General features: G+C 39.6%; 1 protein-coding gene across 3 annotated transcripts in view; it reads left to right on the top strand.

Moving 5' to 3' along the window:
* setx (senataxin) overlaps positions 1-19,329 on the top strand; it is a 63,607-nt gene that overhangs the window by 38,957 nt on the left and 5,321 nt on the right. For all 3 annotated transcript variants that reach the window (XR_010958140.1, XM_067969786.1, XM_067969785.1), the window contains exons 12-24: positions 1,025-1,198; positions 3,398-3,630; positions 4,390-4,545; positions 5,354-5,510; positions 6,019-6,120; positions 6,679-6,791; positions 9,508-9,579; positions 11,695-11,844; positions 13,400-13,507; positions 14,304-14,491; positions 15,679-15,771; positions 16,505-16,681; positions 18,689-18,787. Coding sequence is in view for 2 of the 3 variants with exons in the window: in XM_067969786.1 (XP_067825887.1) it covers positions 1,025-1,198; positions 3,398-3,630; positions 4,390-4,545; positions 5,354-5,510; positions 6,019-6,120; positions 6,679-6,791; positions 9,508-9,579; positions 11,695-11,844; positions 13,400-13,507; positions 14,304-14,491; positions 15,679-15,771; positions 16,505-16,681; positions 18,689-18,787 (1,822 nt within the window). In the remaining variant the exon portion in view is untranslated. The remainder of the gene's footprint in view (positions 1-1,024; positions 1,199-3,397; positions 3,631-4,389; positions 4,546-5,353; positions 5,511-6,018; positions 6,121-6,678; positions 6,792-9,507; positions 9,580-11,694; positions 11,845-13,399; positions 13,508-14,303; positions 14,492-15,678; positions 15,772-16,504; positions 16,682-18,688; positions 18,788-19,329) is intronic.

A 19,329-nucleotide genomic window follows, 5' to 3' on the forward strand; every position in this document is an offset into this window, starting at 1 on the left:
CGTAATTTAATGTGGAACTAGAGTGAATTTAATCTACAATGGTGTGAAGCTGCGCACCCAACACTGAACATTATAAAATGTTATGTCCAGAGTTGGGGCCTAATTCCAGAGTGGAGCAAACTGAGACTTCCTCCTGCTCTAAAGTCAGGTTGGGCCGTGACTCTGAATTTACATTACAAATTAAGCAGTAGTTTGAAGCGAAATTGCCTTGCAGTAACAATCCGTTGTGTAAGTGCACTCCTGGATCAGTTCATATTTTGCTTTGTGTGGGGCTGAAATTATTTCATTGTAATATAACCCAGCTCACTTTAAATAGTTCCTTGTATTCGTACCAATTGTGATGAGTCCAGAACTACAGTACTTTAATTGTTAGTGTTCTAGGATAATCATCCTACCATCACATCCTATTACGCTACTGATTTACATTTGCTATTTAAAGTTTTACCTTGCAAAGCTAGGTTTTTGCTGAAGGAAATCAACAATGTGAGATAACTTTCCATCATAACAGAAAACTTAAAATAATGAAAATATAAACACTTTCATGTTTAGTCACAAATGAGCAATAAGATGATGCTCCATTGGATAGTTTAATTTGTTTTTTATGCTTCAAAAAGTTTCCTTCATGTATTTCTGTAATGAATGAGCTTGAGGCTGTGCCACAACCTACTGCATTTCATCTGATACAGTGTAGATTGAGAATGCCACTGCGTGTGGCTTTAAGACTCAAGCTACTAGAGGGATTCATTCCCATAGTCACAGGTGTGAACTGATCGTGTAGACTACTGTATAGCAAATTTAAACTTGGTGCATTCCTATTGAAGGTGAACTGTATTGCTGATGAGCCAGGTTAGTCCAGTTGCTCTGAGTCCAGTGTCAACCCAGAGGGTCAACTCTGTACATGGCTACCATTCAAACTTTGATTTCACTCTAATTGAGAGGGAAATGACAAAGAAAATTGATTTTATGTTGTGAATATAGTAATTGTATTTAATACTTGCTAACCACAGTTTCTTTGTTTACTTAGTTTTACTAAGTGACCGCGAACATGTAAACCAACTACACCCAAAGGAGGATGATGTTGTGTTTCTCTGGCTGCCCCAAAATCAAAATGACTACATGCTAGAAGGCAGCGAGATAATGAATAATATTCTAGTCCCTCATTTAGGCCACATCTCAAGGACATCACGTTTTTCAGCTGGTGAGTTTGGAAGAAATACAGAGAATACATAATTCAGTCTTGTGTGGGAGATTAAAAGCTAAGTATTCCTTTTCCAATTATTATTTAGCTGCAGATCATTGAGGAAGGCCGTTCAAGACCATCTGAAGTTTCTGGTGCTAACAAAATTAAATCAAAACATTCCACTGAATGCAAATTCATGTTATTTCACTTTTTAAAAATCTGTCATTTAACACTATGTATAGCACCACTTCAATAATTGCAGCCAAATGTTTTTTTCAGACATCACTGTTTGTCCTTAGCGATTTTTGGTTTAAGTTATAATATGGTTTTGATATGAAGTCAGATTCAGGATTCTCAAAGGTTCAGAACCTTTTTTGACAGGTAAAAAAGTTGGAGCCCCTGACTCCTAGAAATACTTTCAGATAACTTATGTTAAGATGTTGCTATTAAGTTAAATTCAGGTTGAGGTTGAATCTGCAACATACACTTTTGGGGGTGAGTTAGGATTTAGCACAACATCAGGTATTAGACCCAATTGAAGCATCCATCCATTCTCTCCCATCACATCAGTTTGAGAGAATAAGATTCATTAACACATCCCAGAGAGGGAATTGGTTGATATGCTGGAACAGGTTCATTCATATGGCCCCAGTAGGAGGTGCTGCCAGGGAAGAGGGTAGCAGCCTGTTTGATTAGCTACTCCAATGGCCAATCCCTGGATGTGGGGAGTGGCGGCGGTGGGTGTTATATTGGATAACCCCCGAAACCGGGCGCGGGGGTCACGGTGCATGATTAACCCGCGCCCGGTTGTTGAGATGCAGGCAGCGCGTAACATTTGTACTGCCTGGTTACGAAAGAACTTGCATTTTTATAGCGCCTTTGACATTCTCAGCACATCCCAAAGTGCTTCACAGCCAATTAAATACTTTTGAAGTGTAGTTACTGTCGTAATGTGGGGAAATGCAGCAGCAAATTTCTGCACAGCAGGGTCCCACAAACAGCAATGAGATAAATGACCAAATAATCTGATTTATTTTTGGCCATGTTTGAGGGATAAATTTTGGTCCGAACACCAGGGGAGCTCACTGCCCTTCTTTGAATAGTGCCATGCAATCTTCTATGCCCACCTGAAAGGGCAGATGGCCTCTGGTTTAATGTCTTAGCTGATGGACAGCATTTCGCTCAGTACCGCACTGAAATGTCAGCCTAGATTATGCGCTCAAGTCTTTGTAGTGGGGCTTGGACCCACAACCTTCTGACTCAGGTGAGAGTGCTACTATTGAGCCAAGGCTGACCCATGGTTTATAATTAGTCTCATTTCATTGAAATGTTCATCAGGCCGCCTTTTGAAAGATGGGAGAAATGCACAAGAGGACATGTGCAGGTTTAGAGCATCCAGTTCACATAATGGTGTCTCATTGTTCCCTGGGTCATGCTATCATATGACTGGATATTGGATAGTAAAGCTAAATTCCTGATTGGAAGGGACGTAACATCTGCTTATGGGAGAGATCGCTGATGCTGAACCAGAGAGTATCTAGTGCAAAACCAAAATTTATAAAATGGGAATATTGCACTGATGCAGCAGAAGTTGCGAATTAGATTAAGACATGTAGGGCAGTATGTGGAAGGAGCTTTATAACCGCAGGTGCTTTTACTTTTGCAATTGGAAAGCCACTTCTGTGTCTCTTTCTCCTGCTTTTACATTCTACATATGGAGCCGGAGTCAGTAAGCACACTGTGCATCTCCATATTAATGGTAGAACCGAGAGCAAATATGCAGGATGGCTCCCCATGTTTGCTCCCAGAAACAGTCTTAATTGACAACAGAATCGGAGACCAAGTTTTTCATGGGTTTGCAATGCATAATTGCTAGAACCTTGGATTGTTTATACTACATGGATTGCATTTATGGAGGAAGACTTGCATATGCCCAGTGGTTGCACTACTCTTGCAATGTTACCACCTTGTATCTATCCAGCGCTGAATCTGATCAGGAAATGTTTGACACTTACCATCACTGGCTCTGAATAGAAAAACTGTTTTCACAAGTGGTTATCCTTCATACTGATCATTTTGACAATTTTTGTTGCTTTATAACCCAAATTCTTTGTCTCCTATTTATAGGGCGGAAAACAGATTTTCAAAGTTGAATTTTCTCCTTCCATATTTTCTCTTTCTTGTCTTTTACAACTGCCTGATTTCCTTTTTGAACAGGGCGTGATTCACCGACAACTCTTCACCTTTCAATCAATACACGAGGGAATGTTAGTGCAGTGCAAAACCAGCCAGTGAGGTGTGATGTAATTGGTTCCCTTGTGACCACCATACGGCAGTTCAGAGGATTGCTTTTTCTAGCCAAGACTCCTCTGATCAGGCCAATTCTTTCAGCCAATTCCTCATTCTTTACTCAACGAGACTTGGTGGAGGGTACAAGTTGGAGCTATGCAGTAAGTAAAATCTAGCAATGAGTAACAAATATTTGCAAAAACTTAATTATCATTAAATGCCCCAGAGTAATTTAAATTTTTCTAACTTTGTTCCACTAATGTTTTTAATTTTGCAATGTTAGGCGGTTTATACAATGAAACTTTGTGGTGAAAGCTGTTAAATCTTCTAAAATGTACAGTCTGAAAGCAACAGCCTCATTTTATTGTATGGTGATTTTAGAACATTTTAAACCATTTTTGTTTTGTTTATGTGAAGGGAACATTCCAGCTCAGTTTACTGCACTCTATTTCTGTTCAGCTCAATCACTCCTGGTACATTAGTAATGCAAATGCATTGGGATGATCGATCTTGTTCACAAAAGCAGGAGTAAAAGTGAGATCATTTTTCATGTATGTGTATGATTGTAGTGGAAGTTGAGCTAAAGAGAATGATGTGTGAATGATTTGTATGACATTGCACATGCAAAGATTAAAGTTTCTAAACCGGACAACAGTTAGTGTTACTTGATTCAAATTTAATATCAAATAACTTGCTATATGTCTCTTACCTAAGCATTGTCATTGTCTCTCCCTTTCCCTTCCCCTCACCCCCACACCCCAAAATGCATGACATCAGCTTTGCTTACCAGGACAAAAGCAAAAACTTAACATACTGGTAAATTACATGTATATTTTCGGTGCTAAGATTGTTACTTAAACAATGTGTAGCTGCTCACTGTTTTAAGACCCTGCATTTTATATTTCCTTTTCCCTACGCAGGAAGATTACAACGAGTATCAGCAGACAGCTATTAACATAGCGTTCTCAATGGTTAAACAACAACCAAGAATTCCCAAGGTCTGTCTCATACAGGGGCCACCAGGGACGGGAAAATCAAAAACCATTGTTGGGTTCCTGCATCGTTTACTTAATGAGGTACTGCCATCACTAGATGAAATGTAGCTATGTAATTCTCAGACAAATGCAGTCTTTTCAAACACAATTGAACTACCAACTTCATGTTTTAGTGGTTGAAAATTATGCTTATCCAAGACCTTCGGACCTGGGTTCTGTTGGGGATCCAAGCATGACAAAAATATAGATGAAAGTCTGGGGGAAGCAGTAAGAAGTAAATACAATAGATTCCACTTTGCTTTTACCTCTATTCCTGTTTAGAGTTGGTTCACGTTACTCATTGTTCCTCAGCTGGAGGGACAAGCCGTTGACCTGTTCCCTGGCCTTTATCAGTGTCGTTCATAGGTGGTTTTGGAAAGTTCTGAAGAGTGGCCTAGCGAAACTATCTCCCTCACCCAAAGAGAGGCACTTTGCCACCCCAAGTACTTCCTTTGACTCGAGAATAGAATCTCACTGTGTAGCATCATATAGTCCTACCAATGTGTTTGGTAGCTCCCTGGTTTAACTACTTCTTTAGGTAATCACGCACATTAAGCATTAAGAAAATGGCTATACAAATGTTCCTTCAGAGTAGTCAGTCCAACCCTTTTGTGTTCTTTGTTTACTTTATGTTTATGAAAATATTTATTAATAAAGAAACAACTGTTGCACTTAACTTTAAAGGCATTATTTATTTTATTGTGCCCTCCCAAAAACAAAATTTTCAATATTTAAATTGGTGCCAGTACATCCTTTGACTTAATTTTTTTTAAAGGCAATGAAGTAGGAGGTATTTTTCCAAGATACTTTCCACTACCTTCTCATGCTTGTTTATACCTTCCAAATCTAGGAGCAAGAGAATATTAAACCATCTAACAGCAGAAACATTAGAACTAAACGGACCAGGATTCTTGTGTGTGCACCATCAAATGCAGCCATTGACGACCTCATGAAGAAAATCATTGTTGATTTTAAGTCGAAGCTCAAAGATAAGAAGAATTGCTTGGGTATACCAATTACTCTTAATTTTTTTTATTTAACTTTGTGGAATTCACTCTCCAAAGAACCTTGAAAAATTCCAGAATACTATTCAACAAAAATGGAGTTTGACTTAATCAGTTGCTGTAAATTAATGACCCTGATGGTATCTGCTACATAGTAAAAGTGAATCCTATGACTCAGTGAGCATTGCCATGGGAGATCTCTTTCTCCCTCTCTCGTGTGCACACTTGCTCTCTTTTTGCTTCCCTCCTCCCCAAGTAATAGGTAATGAAAAATTAATTATACACTCAGCTAATGACATCAGGGAAATGTCAAGTGATTATTCTGATCAGAGTAACAGATTGCAACCTATAAACATATGGAGCTGTTTATTTTAAAGTGTGATTATATAATAAATAGGTTACACTTTTAAATTGCTGTTGACAAGTTGTGGGTTTGTATGTTTAGTACCATGTAATTTCACAAAAAGAAGTGCTGCCAATTTGTTAATTATTCAACGCTTTTTTTCTCCAGGAAACTGTGGAAATATGAACCTGGTAAGACTGGGCACCGAGAAAGCCATCTCTTCTGATGTAGTGAGGTTCAGTCTGGATTATCAAGTAAATTATAGAATGAGTAAGTGCCTTCTGCCAGGAAGGAAAAAGACTTTAAAGTTAAACTCTTGTGTTTAAATTTATATCATACAATGGTCGTGGTGGGGAAGAAAATCAGATAAAATTAGTAAGCATTTAGAAATACATTAGTTAATCAAGGGCAGCCAGCACAGAATTTTTAAAGACAAATGATGTTTGACAAATTTAGGAAGTGTTTTTTTCCACTATACTTAGGTGAGGAGGAAGAATACTTTTTATGGAAAATATACCCACCTACATTTTTTTTGAGTTAAATAAATTGGGTAGGAAAGAAAAAGTTTAAACATCTACTTCTGTGTAGTTTGTGGCATTTTGTTGGCTCTCAATACTTGAAATAAGTTTAATTCAGTGCTAAGTAAAACTGCAGTAAGTTGTGGCCTGTAGTGCACGTGGACTTATGTCTATGATCTGATCAGAGAATCATTGAATAAAATTTTGGTATCTACCATTTTGATGAATGACATACTGTATATGAGTTTAAATCCCTTTTAAGTTATTATTCTTGCTCTCTATTCTAAATTGGTTATTTGTGGCTGTGCAGAGAAGGGTCAATCTGATGACGTTCAGGACATTCAGAGGCAAAGCGATTTGTTGGACAGGCGGATACATGAACTGGGGAAAGAACGTGCCATTTTCAAAAACGACAAGGAGCAGGTAAATTTTGATATCTTTTTGTGGTGGGAGTTCTATTGCCATACTGGCTGAAGCGCTTACTATACTAGATGTTGAGGCATTTTGGCAGAATATACAGAAGTGCTCGTGTTGTATTTTTAATACTATATCTGTGGTAGTGGATGATGCTAGTGAGTTAACTACTCATGGCAGCAAAACTGCAGTGAACTATAGTGTAGTGTTGTTACAGTGTCTTAACAGTTGGGTGTAAAAGTTATTTGTACCCAAATCTGAAAATGATAGGACTGATACACTGATTATTCTACCAGTATATACTTGTTGGAAACTGAATCTTTACTTTGGATACATTGTCCACTGATGTGAATGAACAGCATGTTTTCCATTTACCTTTGTGATGTATCTCACTTAACTTATTTTTAGGAATTTTTCTTTTATTAAACTATGATAGGATCACATACCAATCAATCCCCTCTTTCACTCCCTAATATTGCAACCCCAGAGTCCTTAACTATTTGATGCTGTGTTGCCCTTGGTTGCGACCTTTTCTTGTTGTCCTGTTAAGCTGATTTCTTCAGCAGCCAATTTGTTGTCTGGTTATTGAGGCAATGGTAGTGTAGCCTTTCATGATTTCATTCTTGTTCCACATCAAGTGACATCCAACAAAAATCTCTCAATTTTTTTTTTAAAAAGTTCAATCTGTTTCCACAAAGATGTTGTTATATAGGCGTTGTGAAATGGCAGAAATCAGGAATCCAAGTGCTGAGAAAGTTTTGAAAAATATGCACAGGTAATAATATTCACTGCATGAGGGAGTTGCAAAAAGTGAGCAGTGCTCAGTTCCCTTCTGGAGCAGTGCTGCTGTAGGAAGTGCCACCTCCAGTAGGTGGTTAAATAATGTGTATCTTTTGATTGCACCTAAAATTTCAACCTATCATAATAAATGCAATTGTTTGGAGCATCAAAGCAAGCAAAAGGTAATGGAAGCATTCAAGAAGTGACAGTGTTGGTTAGGGAAGTCTTGTGTGTTCTGGGTGGTGATTACTTTGATTTTGTATGAAGAAAGAAACTTGGTCCTTTGTACATTAGTTGACTTAACTGGCTGCACGCTGGAACCTGGAATCTCTTTGAGAGATGCGTACTGGAGTTGTAAGCATTCAAAGGAGACTCCATATTGGTTGTGTGATGACTTTATTGATCTGGGATAAGTAAAGTAAATAGTCACTTCAGCAATAGTACAGAGGAATAAGCAAAATGGTATTACTCGCTCCTCTGAGTAGAGACACAACTCTTGCCTCTTGATGTTCTTCCTTTGATTCTCTACAGTGAGTTCTATCTTTCTCCCAGTTTATATCCTGTCTACTTTCCTGCCTTGTTGTTTGATCACCCCGTGGTCAGGGTTCTGTGGCTCCGCTATTGTGTTTCTAGTATTATTCACTTTACCTCGCTGCAAACCCAATTAATTAATATGCAAACTCACCTTTGGATTATCTGAAGATCGTAATCCACCATCTGCCCTTACTTCCCTTGATCAGTAGCCCTCATGCTGTGATCAAATGGTCAGCAGCCCATACAATGTGATCAAATGGTCCTGTTATCGGTACCTCACACAATATGATCAAACAAGTTTCAATTTACTGTTGCGTCATCCAAAACTTATTCTAGCTTAATGTTGTATCACTTGAAACTTATTCTAGTTTAATGTTGTAGCACCCAAAACAGATTATCCCTATGTTTGAATTCTACCATTACCACCCTGCCTGCTTTAAGCTAATACCGTAAAAATGTAATTCTGTCATTACCCTGCTTCTTTACAGAGTGCCGTATGAGTTGAGCGTAGAGGTCTGTGTTGGGAAACCTGAGAACAAGGGGAGTCAGCTGGCTTGGTTGGGATGATGAAATATGTGCGGGTAAGGGTATACTCGCAGTCCAGGATGTTCAGAAGCCTGGCTGGGTGCATTGTATGGTTCATCGAATAGGAAGCAGGGGATAGAACAAAGACCCAAACTTGAAATGGGATGTCATTGTGAAGAAACTTAAATTGGGAAGAAAGGTTTTACGTAATGTGATTGGTGAATAACTAGAAAATAACCATTGAAGAAAATTGAATCAACGATCATGACATAGACAGCAAACTCAGTGCACGTGAAACTCAAGTTTTTATTACATGGATAAAGCTGTGTTGGTGTTACTGCCATAGTTGTTGGAGCGGCAATGCATCGCACAGTGGAGTCTGAGTTCCTAACCTGAGCAGCAATCTACCAAGTGGAATTCTTGTGCCATTTTGTGACGTGGGAAGAGGAATCACATTAGGAGTCTCCACTGGGCAATTTTCAATTGCATCTTGATGGCTAAATTATTAACCATGTTTTAGGAACAGACCTTCTGCCCTCTCCGTCATGGGAAGTTCATGCTCTTGGACGGAGCCAGTGAGGGGAGAAAATTGAGGGAAGACTAACGGGTGTAGGTCCTCATAGGAAGGTATATGTACCATCAAAAATAATTTGTACAATATTTATTACAGATAATTTAATCGTTGCAATTGTATCTTAGTTTTGAGAGTGCTGGTGCTTCATAATTCTAGAATATCAGTGTGTAGGAATTCATCTTTCAAAAGAGGGGTACCTCTATTCACACATTTGTTTTACGGTTACTGTACAGATATTAGCATCTGTAAGGGTGATGGTTTCACAAGCCATTTGGAAACCAAAGATTTTCTATCCTGCCATCTGTTCTCCAGATTGAATCGGTAACTCGAGAGAGGAGGACATTGGAGAGGAAGAGGGAGGAGTTGGGACGCAGACTGAAGGAGGTAAGAGCTGACAGGCTTGGCTATTTTTCAACCACCTTGTATCCACAATATTACATCCACAACTGTCAAGTTACATCAATCCACATTGGCAGCTATTCATCCATTTACTGATCACTTGAATAGTGAACTTTTTATTACTTTCATTAAATGCTTACTATTTGTCTAGTCTTTTCATAATACTAATGTTGGGTATTTTGGAATAAGCCCTGACTAACTTTTGATTTACCTACATGTCATGAAGCACTTTAAATGTTTTGATATAATAAGGCACTTTAAATATATTTACTATTTAAATCTTAATATTTGCTGGAGAATGAGTTGCTCAGACAAGTTCAAGAACTTGAGTAATGATGCTTTCAGATGTTGCTGAAGCATTGACACAGTGGACCACAACATTGAGGAGCTAATCAGTAAGGTGGTTAATAAATGTTCCACATGTTGGATGATGACTTAGTTTGATCTGTTGAATTTAAAATTGATGAAATAAAATAACCAAGAAGTGCTTGGATGCAAACATCCCATTTTTGTTCATTGTTTTATTTTTATTTGCTTTTTATGTCCTTGTAAATTTGCTATAAATGTGCAAGACCTACATGTGTGTTCAACAGAAATTTGTCAAGTCAGTGCTTTTTGCATTATTTCCCATCTGTACTGTGATGCTGGGGAGCACTTTTTTTTTTGAGATGGCAATGGAAATGAAAATGTGTCAAGAAGTTACAAATGGGTAATTATTATACCTGTGGGGAGGCTTCTCAGTCTTAAATCTTCCCCCTTCAAACCTTCTGCTCCTGATCCAGTAGCTGGTATCGGTTTCCATTACTTGAATGGAAGAAGAAAGAATGTTATAGGAGGCACTGAGTTTTTGAGGATTTAGTAACATTTGGGTGTCACAGTATCATCTTCCTGTTCTTACCAACCATACCACTAAAGTTTAATGTCTTACTTTTGAAACTATTATTTTAGCTTGCAACCTCCCTGGTTGAAAATGCATTACATGGCTAAAAGTCCAATTTAGTGCCAAAACACTAAAGCATTTAATAAAGATGTTTGTGCAGTGGAATATTTGTCAAAGGGAAGGTGTTGTCTATTTTTGTTTTATGTGTTCCTATGGTATGCAGTGTTCGAACCAGCCTCTCTTATTGGGACAGCAATTGTATCTACCAATGATGTTTGGCTCATTGGTCTTATCTAAGTGTCAGCTTGTCCCAGTGATAGCCTCTGAGTCAGAAGTTGTGAGTTTAAGCCTCACTCAAGGACTAGGCTGACAATGGACTCCATTGTTGGAGTTGTAAAGTGTATCCATGTGATTTATATCAATTAGTGTTAATTGTATTCAGGTGGTACATATCAATTGAGAACTCTTGCACCCATTTATAAGAGAGCTGATCTATGGGGTGGGTGCAATGTGAAGCTCTGTGAATAAGGGCTTGGAAGTAACTGAAGACTAGGCTCTAGTATTTTATCCTTCACCACCTGGCTTTCCAATTTATAACAGGAGTTACCATCTTTCGGATGAGATGTTAAACCAAGGCCCTTGTCTGGCTGTTCGGGCAGATGTAAAAGATCCCATAGTATTATTCGAAGCAGGGGAGTTCTCCCAGTGTCCTGACCAACGTTTATGCTGCAACCAACAGCATCAAAACAGATCAAATGGCCACTCATTTCATTTGCTTTTTGTAGGACTTTGCTATGTGTAAATTAGCTACAACATTTGCCTGCATAACAGTGACAAAACTTAAAAATAATTCATTGGCAGTGAAGTGATTTGGGACATCCTGAGGATGTCTTATAAATATAAATTCATTCAGTGCAGATAAACCGTGGCAATTTAGCCATTATGATGCTAATTTTGGATGTCTTCCCTGTAATGACTAAAGTAAGCATTAGGAAAGTTTCAATTTGATCTCTAATTTGAACATCAAAATTCATGTGTGTTGATTATTAATTTAATCAGTTCATCTTCTGTCCTACATGACTGAATGTGTACACAACAAAATCATCTTTACAGCAAGAAAGCTCAGAACATATATAAAGACAAAATGCAGTCAACCGAATGTTATAACGTTAGTGGTAAATAACAGTTGTGCAGATTGAATTCCTCACTGCTCTTTTCAGCATCGAAGTCGAACCCAGGCCATCCAGCTGAACATTATTCTGGAATCACACATCATCTGCTGCACTTTGAGTACCAGTGGTCTTACGCTTTTGGAGATGTCATTCCGAAAACTGGGGCATGAACCATTTAGCTGTATCATTGTGGATGAGGTGAGCGGAAATGAATTTCACACTGGCCAGCTAATAAAATACTAAAGATAAAAAGAAAGGCCACAAATGATGGAAATCTGAAATAAAAATTGTGTAGAGCAGATAGGTCAGCATCTGAAAGGGAAAGAAAGGTTAGCTTTTTGGATATGAGTCCCACATCAGGTTTGGTAAGTTCTCAGTTGAGTGGAGAGGTTTTGACAGAGAGAGAGAGAAAAAGACAATTGAAAGGTCACCTCCTATGACTCTTTCCAACTTGATAATGCAGGGGTACTAGTTGCAGAGACTATGCCCCTTGCAAACTTGTGTGGTGCCCTTTTGCTGGATTTAGCCCTACCTGCGTTCTGCCAATAAACCTACCTTTGTAGTGTTTATTTGCTTTTTTGCTGGAGACCAAAAGAAGATGGTTTTCATGGTACTGGTGTACGTAGCCAGGTTTTTAAAAATTCATTATTGGGATATGGGCATTGCAGGCAAGGTCAGCATTATTGCCCATCCCTAATTGCCCATGGGAAGGTGGTGGTGAGCCTCCGCCTTGAACCGCTGCAGCCCATGTGATGGAGGTACTCCCACAGTGCTGTCAGGTGGGGGGTGGTTCCAGGATTTTGTCCCAGCGTCGATGAAGGAATGGCGATATATGTCCCAAGTCAGGATGGTGTGAGCCTTGGATAGGCACTTGGAGGTGATGGTGTTCCATGTACCTGCTGCCCTTATCCTTCTAGGTGGCAGAGGCCGTGGGTTTGGGAGGTGCTGTCGAATCAAAACTAGCTAATGGGTTCTTTTTTGTTAGAGCTCAGAATTGGGATTGAATTTGGGACTTTTCTGTATGGTGTATGGATAAACTCACTCATTAAAATGTGAATGGTGGTACAACGGGCTTACCAGAGTTTGCGTCAACATTTAAAAACCTACCTTTTTTTGGTAGGGCTTTTCAATAGTAAGTGCCCAGCCTTGTCAGTGTGAGACCACCTCTTCCAGGTGATTGCTGGAAGGCAATTGGCTGAAAGCGGTGCCTCTTGTAGTTACCAAGAGATACAATTCCTTTAATTTAAAGATAACTGTAAAGCGTGGGTGACTCTGGGTGTTTCAAAGAGGGACTGCAAAATGCTTAATGACCCTTCTGAAAATAACTCCTACAACATCCTTTAATGCGTTTATCAAAATTCTGATGACAACCAGTGATCTTCAAGCAAATCACAGCTTTTGATTTTGGCCCTCAACCAAAGGTTAGTGAGTACCCCTAGGATAGTTGATTGTTGCCACGTGGATTTGATAGAGACCTGATAGTGGGGAGTCTCCCTCTTTAGCACTGTTGTGGCATAAATGGAGAATAACTTTTGATTTCCTCCAACCGTGGGAACATTCCTTTCCTTGCAGAACAAATAAAGCTAGCATGCACTGTTCCTATTTGTTGATCTCTCGCACGCAGCCAGTATTGTTACTTGGTGACTGAGTGCTAAACCATCATTATTAAAGAATATTATTGAGTTATTTTAGTTTGTTTGTATATTATAACTGCTCAAAGGTGAGCCTAAACTGCAACTCTTGCTCTTTTCAGGCTGGGCAGGCATGTGAAACTGAAATACTGATTCCTTTGATATACCGTTGTCCAAAACTCATACTTGTTGGAGACCCTGAGCAACTGCCACCAACCATTATCTCCATGGTAAGAATGCCTTTATAAATATGATGGTGGAGTTTTTCTTATGTGCGAAGAATTTTGGCCAGTTTTGTGATGTAGGTTAGTGTCCTCTAGTAACTGGATCAAAAAATCCCAAACTCCCTTTTTTGTTCCTTTTCCTCTACTCTCCTTCCTACCCCCACTTCCATTCTCCATTCTTGCCCCTCTTGCCCCTTCCTATGGGAGTATTAGATCCATTTTCTCCCCTGGCCATGCACTAGCTGTAGTTAAGAAGGCAGGTAGGCGACCCGCTCTGAATCAGTGTCCAGGTGCAAAGTGATGCCTCGCTCTTTGATTTCCTCCCACCTTGTGAACTTTCCTGTCCCTACAGAACAAATAAGACTAGCACACATTGTTCCTGTTTGTTGATCTTTATCACCCAGCCAATATTGTTGCTTGGAGACTGAGTGCAGAGTTAACCATCACATGCTAAACCATCATTATTAGAGAATGCAATAGGGCCATGGAAAATCTTTACCCACTGGTACCTTGGAACAGTTTTTCCAAGTCTTTATGCGTTCTCAACAACCACCAGGATCAAATTCATGAAGTATCTGTCCTTGTTGCGATTGCCTTGAAGTTCATCCATTTAATTCCCAAACATATAATGCCATTACAATGCAGTTGTGCAACTGAAATGAAACCATTGCTCAAATATTTTACAATTTTTTTTAAAGTCTATTTCAGTGTACCATTTGTGTCATTTAATTGCTAAAACTCTTGACCTCTCACACAGATGGAAAGTGATTGGAAAAAGATAAAAGTGTTAATCTTTTTATAGAAAGCACGGGAGTTGAACTATGGTCGATCAATGATGCACCGGCTGCAAAATTGCCTACACGACGAAGTGAAGCAGAACAATCTTGGACGCAGCCCAGCATTATTGTTGTTGACCCAGTACAGGATGCACCCAGACATCTGCCTGTTCCCCTCCAAACACATTTATGGAAATAGGTTGAAAACCGATAAGTAAGCAGACATAGATTATTAAGTCCCTTGTACGTTACTACTCTGTTTTCACGAGGTTGTGCTATACCCATCTTCTGGTGGTGCTCTCCCCATTTACGTTCCCAGTCAGTACCTGTTCTCTAGTCAGATGTCTGCCCAAAACGCAGTTGACAAATCCAACAGCAGTTCACAAGACCATGAAAAGTTGATTCTCCAGTGCCAGCAGCACAAAATAAATTGGCCCTTTTTATATTTCCAAAGTCAGTGACAGTGGGAGAATTGCACATTTGGCATCGTTTTCATTTTCATGACATAAAATGCCTTTAATGATTAGAGAGATTGATTGGAGCGATCAATTAGTTTTGTGCACCCATAAGAGCATTATCAAAGGTGACCTTGGGATAAAATTATAACAGGCCAAATTCCTTAATATGGCTTTCCAATGTTGGATTTATTTTAAGATCCGTTTCATTTTTTTATGAAGTTTGGTTGTAAATCAACATTGAAAGGTTTTGAATATCGTAGCAACTGGAACAACAATTTATTGTTTTTATTACATGTACTTACCTGGAGGAATTCAGTACTTTTTACTGGCTGCTGTTTGTTCCAAATTAGCCCCCTTCATTTGAAAAAATATCTTCCTCTTCTAAATTTGCATAACTTTCGATAAGTAGCACACCTTCTCAAGGGCAATTAGGGATGGGCAATAAATGCCGGCCTCGCCAGCGACGCCCACATCCCATGAACGAATTTTTTAAAAAAAATGTAAGGATAGTATCCTATTGTAATATTGCTTTTGTATTTTACTACTATTAATGATGCAAATAAATCTCATTTTCATGATGGGACATTCACCTGTCTTCATTAAGTGACCCAGAACAAAAGTCATGCACTGGAGTCGTGCATTGTGGGAGTAACCTTTGGCATCTGACAGTGAAAACTGTTGCCTTCCAAGGGACTCGCTAAACTTTGTCTGTCAGGACTATTAAGCTATTGAAACCAAGTAGGTATATAATATGTTTGTTGCAATTTTATAATTTTAAATGCTAAAATAATGTAGCACTGTAGTCATCAATAATCAGTCCTGTTTTTGCATAGTATTTTGAAATAAGATCTAACTTTATCTAACAGCTTTAGTGTACAGTTAAGAGCATTCATGCTGTTATTATTCCTCATCTTTCCTTCCCCCCAACCTTGTGTTTTCCCAGAGAGATAGAGACGCTGCGTTGTTCTCCGACCTGGCATTTCCAATCATATATGCTGTTTGATGTGACGGATGGATACGAATGCCGGGAAAAAGAGTGCGTTTTACACCTGATAATTTTTTTCATTGTTTCCTGTTTATATTTGTAATATGCTATGACAAGAGAGTAACTGCTAGTGTCAAGCAGATGGGAGAGGACAGCAGTTGGCACCAGAACAATCTTTGTTTTCAGGACTATCTGTTATTTACATATATTTGCTTTCAATAATATTTCCTTGTATGAGGGTTGTATAGAAGTGCCACGTAGAAGTAAGGTATTCATCCTGTTGCGTTGTTGGAGGGATAGAGACCAACAATGCTTCCTACTGCTCAATCCCAAAGCAACATTTTTGGCACCTCCACCCTACACCTCCTTGCCAGCCCAAACAGGCTGAGGCCAATTTAGCAGTCCTCCTGCCACCTCTGCTAAATTCAGCACGTACCTGGGATCAAACTCAAGCTTTATAGTCTGTGTTAATCAGGTGGCTTGTTACACCTTGAGCATGATACCAGTCGCTGAACTGAGGATGGTTAGAATATACTTGGTCTGTCAGTCACTAGTAACTAGTTGTCATTTTGAAACTCAGCTCTTTATATTTTCTTAGATATATTTGGGAATGCAGTAATCATCGATGGCATAAGCAAAGGGAATTATTTGGTCATTATTGCTGGTAATTTAATGTGAAATCTTCTGGAACTATTGGAAAACTGTAGACTGCATTCGAAACCAGAGCATAACTTTCTTCTCCTTGTCCATTGTTTCTCACCTTCATTCCACCTCTTTGTTGCAGCTCTTATGCCAACCCACAGGAAGTGAAACTGGTAATAGCTTTAATCAGTATGATTGCAGAGAAACAAAAAGGGATTTGTCGTAATATTGGAGTGATCACCCCGTACAATGCACAGAAACGGGGAATCATAAATCAGATTGAGCAAGAGTATAAAAGGGCTGGACTTGAACATGGCAGGTAAGTGAAGGGTTGATATCAGAAACTTTGCATGATGAAACTTCTCTTTCTTACTGATCATTGCCATTAAGTTACATCTCTGTAGTTTCAATAAAATCTTGTTATGGCAGGATTATCATTAATAGTGTTGCCTGGAGATGGCACTCTGCACAGCAAAAGAACACAGGCACAGGAGTTAGACCACTTGGCCCATTAAGCCGACTCTGCTGTTTTGTTGGCCTCTACATATTTAATCCCAATTCCCTATAAGTACTGCTACTGATCTTGTATGAGTAGTAACATGAATGGCAATGATGATTTATAGCACGACTGTCCAAACTGTGGCACATGGGTCACACACGACCCTCAAGCACTGATTATCCGGACTTCAAAGCCTAGGCAAACCTGCATTTATATTTCTTGTATGCTGGTGTTTGTGAGTCTGGAAGTTTGGAAAAGGCTTTTTAAATGGTTTGCCTTATTGATAGTTAGATCTTGGTGTTCTGATTTAGGATTTGTTAGTGTACGTCTCAAGTTGCCGATACTAATTAATGGAATATGGATTTAAACTTTACATGTGACTTCTGAGGTTCCATGGCTTGAATCATGCAGCTCATGACATACAGACAGCATTCCCATTCATGATGTCACAGCAAGAGGAGTTTTACAAAATTCCTGCTCCTAGGTTGTCTTGGCTAACATTTTACGCTTTAAATCTGTAATAAAAGAAGATGGAGACACTAATATGCATGCAGACATCTAACATTTAGGATTTGACAATTCAGTAAAATGATTTTCCCCATCAAGGTTAGTTTTCACTTTTTGTATTAACATTAATGTTTTCTGGCATCTGCATAGTTACCTGTCCCTCATTTTTGTGGTATTGTTTTCTCTGTCAATGCCGCTTTTGTCCTGGCCACTAAGATTTATGAAAGTGGCCTGGGTCGAATTGTCCTCCAGTTATCTCCTCACTGTGGGAAGCACTTGTCTGACCTGTACTTTTCCGCCTTGCTAAATATTAAGGCAAAGATTAGGAACTTGCTGTGTGCGCAGCCGTTTTGAATTGTGGGTGCATGATGAGATCAGCTATAACTCACCTAGAAACCAGTTTCCTGGACAATTTCACAAAACACATGTACTGCATAAGGTTGCTGTAATTTGACAAATCTGGTCTTAAAGTGCTGTCCTACATTTCTCATTAAATGACAAGAAAGCAGTTTAGCTCATAATCACCACTAGGAGGTGCACTTTTGTGAAAGGTTGTGTCCTGCTGGTTTTCCCTCTGGTCACAATCAGAGGCTCCATTCTGTGCAGCAGCCTGGCTGAAATTTGACCAAACTTTCCTCAATGCAAAAAGCTCACTTCAAATGCTAGTCACAGTGAAAACGAATGAAATCTTGTAAAGCGAAGGGCAGATTTAGCTCAAAGACAATCTTCATATTTCTCCCCAGGTAGCTCAGCAAGTTTATCCTTTGAAAGCTGAAAAATACAGACCGGGGAGGGTGATAATAGGAGCGTTAGAATTGATCTCAGAATCTCTGAGTTAGGGAAGGGACTAGGATTTCTGCTCAAGGCCCCTTCCCTGTGGCCCCTGCTGAAAGTACGTGGATGTAGGGTGAGGACACAATCAGGCTCAGCAAAGGTGTGTCTCGCCCTCAAAAGTTAAATAGATTTCCAGCACTGAATGTTGAGGCATACACATATATAATGGTCAGTGGCCAATGGGGTAAGGTACTGGAGAGTGCCTGGTGTTGTTTCAACTGCATCCTAGCAAGGAGTCGATGCCTTCATAAGAAGGGGAAACAAAAATAAAATTGTCTGGGAGGAGCAGTATTTATTTTCCACAGATCTGCTAGGTTAGACAGACATATGAACCAATTTACACATTTTTTCACCTTCAGAATTCATATTTCTGCTGCTCAGGACACCTTTTATTTTATGGGTAGCTATGATTATAGTGTTTTAATGTCGTAAAGGGGAAAATGTGTAAAGTTAAGTTTAACAAGTTTTTTTTCCCCTCTCATCCAGGGAGGTGCAGGTGGGCACGGTGGATGGGTTCCAAGGATGTGAGAAGGATTGTATCATTGTTACCTGCGTCAGAGCAAACAGTCTGCAAGGAACTATTGGGTGAAGTGTTTCATCTTCGATTCTTTTTTTACTACTTGGTTCCACTCTGCTCCCCATCGCTTTACTGTTAAATTTCTTTCATTTTATTATTTCCCCGATTCACCTTTACGGACCCTTCTTCATCTGAGGAGGTTTGAAAAGCTGTGCTTGTGAAGAGCGAAACCAATCCTTTGAAATCATCTTGAAATTTGCCCCTCTCCCTGGGACCCGCCCCAAGCACCAGTGCCCCTCCCGGTGAACCCCCCCCCCCTCCCCGGTGGACCCGCCACGCCCCGTCCCCTCCTGCTGGACCCTCCGCCACGTGTGTGTCCCCCCCCCCCCCCCCACTCCCGGAGGACCCACCCCAAGTACCAGCGCCCCTCCCAGGGACCTGCTGCAAAGTTGACACACATCCAGGAATGGCCTCTCTTAACTTTGAAAAGACAGTGTCAACTTTCCAAAAGGAAAACTTACTGCAGAAAATATTTTATTAGCATCTGATGTGATAACAAATCCAGAAATCTGAAGACGTTATGGGGTCCAGAAACTCCAGTTTAAAATCT

Source organism: Heptranchias perlo, chromosome 31 (assembly GCF_035084215.1).
Source record: "Heptranchias perlo isolate sHepPer1 chromosome 31, sHepPer1.hap1, whole genome shotgun sequence".
Taxonomy (NCBI): Eukaryota; Metazoa; Chordata; class Chondrichthyes; order Hexanchiformes; family Hexanchidae; genus Heptranchias; species Heptranchias perlo.